The following is a 5,432-nucleotide window of genomic DNA, read 5'->3' as shown; positions in this document are numbered from 1 at the left end:
CTGATATGGACATTTGGTCAGGACCTCTTAAAATATTTTCATGCAGTGGACACTGACACAACTTATTTCCTTTCAAATAAAAGCACTGAGACCTCAAAGACATTTTTTTGAAGGAATCTTGCTGCAGAGGTGAGAATTCTGATTAGAGTAAACCTGGTCACAGTCAGGTCAGTCCTCATGAGGCTTTTGGCTAATTTCAAATCATTAAGTTAGACTTGAATACTCTGGTGGCCAAAGTTTATTGTATTATTAGCATGACCCCATCTATACTATATCTATACTCCTACAAAGGTTTTTCAGCATTCTTTCAAAAATTTCAACCTATTGTGTTTGCTGACAGAATGACATGAAAATAGTATGAAACAAAATAAACAGTATATATATAAAATATCTCCTGGGCAGAGGTAATAAGTTTGTGGATGCAGTTCTCATTCCTCAGTAAACAGGGATGCACAAGTCAGAAGACAGAAGTTTTAAAATGTCACCTGATTTAGTCTAGTATTTATTAAAGTATTTCTGAATTGCTAGAACACATTTCTTGAACCCTCCATCCATTTTAAACACAAATCCAAAAACTCAAACTGCTCTCACAACATCCCAGACCTCCCTGTCGAAACCAAACTATCACCTCAAAAATCAGTTGTCCTGTGTTCAGAACACACACTTTAGCCACAACACCAAATAATCCAAGACATAGCATCCAGGGCATGTAGTGAACAGGAAATCTTTATTCTAAGAATAGAATAGAATACAATAAAATAGAATATAATAGAATAGAATGCATTTTAGTAACAAATGTGCTTTTATAAATAAATTGTTTTGCATAGGGTCTTTACAATATAAAGCACCATGAGATTTGGTGCTATATAAATACAACTTAATTAAATAGAGTACACTCATAGCATTACCATAAATAGTTGGACCTGCGCCCACTGTAGATTCAGGGAGATGGTAGTGGACTTCTGTAGGTCTGGACCACACCCACAGCCTGACTCTATTGGGGGGGGGGGGGGTAATGAGGACCTATAAATATCTCAGTGTGCAAGTGGATGACAAACTGGACTGGCAGATGTGGGCAGATAAGCTATACAGGAAGGGACAGAGCCGACTTTATTTCTTAAGAAGTTTGGAGTCCTTCAACATTTCCAGGAAACACTTGCAGATGTTCTACCAATCTATAGTTGCTAGCATTCTTTTATTTGTGGTAGTGTCCTGGGGAGGCAGCATTAGGAAAGAAGATGTGATGCAGCTAAATAACTAGCTCATGTGGGTTGGGTCAATGGTTGGACTGGAGCTGGACTCTGACTAGAGTGGCATAGAGAAGGACACTGGACATCTATCTATCTATCTATCTATCTATCTATCTATCTATCTATCTATCTATCTATCTATCTATCCATCTATCTATCTATCTATCTATCTATCTATCTATCTATCTATCTATCTATCTATCTATCTATCTATCTATCTATCTATCTATCTATCTATCTCTTCTTTTTCATGCTGATTTTGAATACAGGACTCTTAGTTGTAAGATTTAGCTGATTAAAGTTGTAAACTTTTCTCCAATGCTGGATTCTACCTGGTAACAGAGACCTTCAATTTCTGTTTTAGCTGCTCCGCGAAAAATACTGAGGAGTTTATTTTTAGATATGTGTGTGTTGTGAGGTCTGGGGCATATTTTAGGGTTGATGTTGCAATAGGACACAGCTGACGTGATCCACAGAGAAAATAAACACACAGATCATCAGAGCTCCACCAAAGTCTCATTACGCTTTAGAAACGTGTCGTCGTCACAAGAAGCAGCTGATTCAAGGTCACACAGGGTAGGTCTCCCTGTGACGAGCCACATAAAGTGAATCGTAAACATTCAGTGACGTGTTGACTCCTGTTTGACGGATATGGTGCATTCCTCAGGGAAGACTCAACCACTTCCAGAGCAAGCTGGGAAATTCTTTTAAGGGGTTTGTGCCTGCTAATTATGAATGATTAACACAAGGGTAACTTCTGTTTAAGATATTACAAAAATATGAATCAATACAAACAAGTCCTTAAAGTGATAATAATCAACACCAAAAAGTACTGTAAAAAGACCCATCAGTAAAATCACGTTTTCTTCCACTTGTGTGCTGAACTATAAAACGTGTATATGAATTTCCTTTACTTAGTTCAGGTTTGCTGCTTCCTACTGTTGCTGAAAGGAACAACAGGTACAGTGTAAAATGTTGAGATACATCATGAATACTGAGAATTGTTTTAGGCTTAAAAGTCGCACTTATATTGGTCGTGTTTGATGTTTGGGCCAAACGACTTACATCGCTGCACTGTAGGACTTGTATTCAGATGTAGTTACACCGCACAGCACTGTGACGGCTTTGGAGGTGCTGTGCGATTGTATGAGTGTGTTTGTGCATGCGTGGGTGGGTGTGCGTGTGTTTGTGTGTGTCTGTCCGTCCCTAAAACACCACTGAATAAAAGAAGAAGTTGGTCCACTTTGCATTACTCTCCAAACCACTCTGCCCCATCTGTACCCCAGCAGCCAAGCTGAAACTACAGACCACCACCACAGTCAGGTTTAGAATGTAAATTCATGATTTGGAAATATTTTGTCAGCAAGTACAAGAGAAACTACAATTGAACATAAAGTATAAAAGGTGCTTATAAAAAGAGGAGCTGAAATTGGAGGACCTCAGATTCTTTCACTGCAGTGGACGACATACAAACATAGAAATAATATGTAAGTAATTCTATTATATTACGAAATATATTACTTCTGTCCAAATATGATTTATTACATTGAACCAATCTAGCAATTTAAAAGGCAATTTGAGTTTTACATCAATGTGCAACTGCAGAACAAACAACTGCTGCAACAACTACAGCTGCAGAAACGACCACAGCTGCCCCAACAACCACTCCTGCTGGAACAGCAACTACACATAGAGCAACGACAATGACGGCTGCCCCAACTACAACCACAATGGCCCCTACAGTTACCGCTGAAACAACAACTACAACTTCCCCTACAACTACAGTTGCAGAAACAACAACGACTGTTGCAACAACTACAGCTGCTGCAACAACATCCACAGATGCAGCAACGACAATGACGGCTGCACCATCGACAACCATATCGGTCCCTACAACCACTGCAGATTCATTGAGTACAATTGCACCTTCAACTACAGGAGCAGAAACAACAACAACTGCCGCAGCAACTACAGCTACAGAAACAACCACAGCTGCCCCAGCAACCACGGCTGCTGCAACGACAGCTGCAGCAATGACATCTTCGGCTGCTCCAACAACAAGCACACTGCCCCCTACAACCATTGCAGACTCAATGAGTACAATTGCCCCTTCATCTACAGCTGCAGAACAAACAACTGCTGCAACAACTACAGCTGCAGAAACGACCACAGCTGCCCCAACAACCACTCCTGCTGGAACAGCAACTACAGATAGAGCAACGACAATGATGGCTGCCCCAACTACAACCACAATGGCCCCTACAGTTACAGCTGAAACAACAACTACAACTTCCCCTACAACTACAGTTGCAGAAACAACAACGACTGTTGCAGCAACTACAGCTGCTGCAACAACATCCACAGATGCAGCAACGACAATGACGGCTGCAACATCGACAACCATATCAGTCCCTACAACCACTGCAGAATCAGCGAGTACAATTGCACCTTCAACTACAGGAGCAGAAACAACAACAACTGCCGCAGCAACTGCAGCTACAGAAACAACCACAGCTGCCCCAGCAACCACGGCTGCTGCAACGACAGCTGCAGCAATGACATCTTCGGCTGCTCCAACAACAACCACCCTGCCCCCTACAACCATTGCAGACTCAATGAGTACAATTGCCCCTTCATCTACAACTGCAGAACAAACAACTGCTGCAACAACTACAGCTGCAGAAACGACCACAGCAGCCCCAACAACCACTCCTGCTGGAACAGCAACTACACATAGAGCAACGACAATGACGGCTGCCCCAACTACAACCACAATGCCCCCTACAGTTACCGCTGAATCAACAACTACAACTTCCCCTACAACTACAGTTGCAGAAACAACAACGACTGTTGCAACAACTACAGCTGCTGCAACAACATCCACAGATGCAGCAACGACAATGACGGCTGCACCATCGACAACCATATCGGTCCCTACAACCACTGCAGAATCAGTGAGTACAATTGCACCTTCAACTACAGGAGCAGAAACAACAACAACCGCCGCAGCAACTACAGTTTCAGAAACAACCACAGCTGCCCCAGCAACCACGGCTGCTGCAACGACAGCTGCAGCAATGACATCTTCAGCTGCTCCAACAACAAGCACACTGCCCCCTACAACCATTGCAGACTCAATGAGTACAATTGCCCCTTCATCTACAACTGCAGAACAAACAACTGCTGCAACAACTACAGCTGCAGAAACGACCACAGCTGTCTCAACAACCACGGCTGCTCCAACAACAACCACACTGGCCCCTACACCCATTGTAGACTCAATGAGTACAATTGCCCCTTCATCTACAGCTGCAGAACAAACAACTGCTGCAACAACTACAGCTGCAGAAATGACCACAGCTGCCCCAACAACCACTCCTGCTGGAACAGCAACTACAGATACAGCAATGACAGTGACGGCTGCCCCAACTACAACCACAATGGCTCCTACAACAACTGCTGAATCAACAACTACAGTTGCACAAACCAAAACGGAAACCACAACTGCTCCAACAAGTACAGCTGTGGAAACAACAACTGCTCCATCAACTACTACAAATTCCTTTATAATTACAGCTGCAGTAACAACCACAGCTGCAGAAACAATAACCACAGCTTCTACTACATTGACAACAGCCTCCCCAACAACCAGTGTTTGAGTATCGACCACAACTGCTCCTACAACATCCACAGCTGCAGCAACATCCACAGGTGCACCAACAACAACCACAGCATCCACAACTTTGACCACATCTTTCCCAACAACCACTGCAGCAGCAACATTGATCACAGTTGACCCTACAGCAACCACAGCTTCCGCAACAGCCACAACTTTCACAACATCGACCACAACTGCCCGAACAACCACGGCTGCTGGAACAGCAACCACAGCTTCCGCAACAACAACCGCAGGTGCAGCAATGACATCCACAGCTGCAGGAACAACAACCACTGCTTCAGCAACAGCCGCAACTTTCGCAACATCGACCACAACTGCCCCCAACAACCACGGCTGCTGGAACAGCAACCACAGCTGCAGTAACAACAACCACAGCTGCAGTAACAACAACCACAGCTGCAACAACAACAACTACAGCTACAACAACCAAAACCACAACTGCCCCAACCAGTTCCTCTTCCATCCTCAGCAAAATCAGCTTCTTGTCAGTAGTTGTTGCCCTG

General features: G+C 43.5%; 1 protein-coding gene across 1 annotated transcript; it reads left to right on the top strand.

Annotated features, from left to right (window-relative positions):
- Positions 1-3,628: 3,628 nt before the first annotated feature.
- LOC115788162 (cell wall protein DAN4-like) lies at positions 3,629-4,909 on the top strand. Its single transcript, XM_030741105.1, has one exon. The coding sequence runs from the start codon at positions 3,629-3,631 to the stop codon at positions 4,907-4,909; it is 1,281 nt and encodes a 426-aa protein (XP_030596965.1).
- The last annotated feature ends 523 nt before the right edge of the window (positions 4,910-5,432 follow it).

The sequence above is a fragment of the Archocentrus centrarchus genome, chromosome 11 (genome assembly GCF_007364275.1).
Source record: "Archocentrus centrarchus isolate MPI-CPG fArcCen1 chromosome 11, fArcCen1, whole genome shotgun sequence".
Classification (NCBI taxonomy): Eukaryota; Metazoa; Chordata; class Actinopteri; order Cichliformes; family Cichlidae; genus Archocentrus; species Archocentrus centrarchus.
Note: the sequence above shows the minus strand (reverse complement) of the source record. Positions and strands in the feature narration are given on the sequence as shown.

Excerpts from the sequence above, each read along its gene's own strand:
- LOC115788162 (XM_030741105.1), top strand. The coding sequence starts at position 3,629 with ATGACGGCTGCAACATCGACAACCATATCAGTCCCTACAACCACTGCA.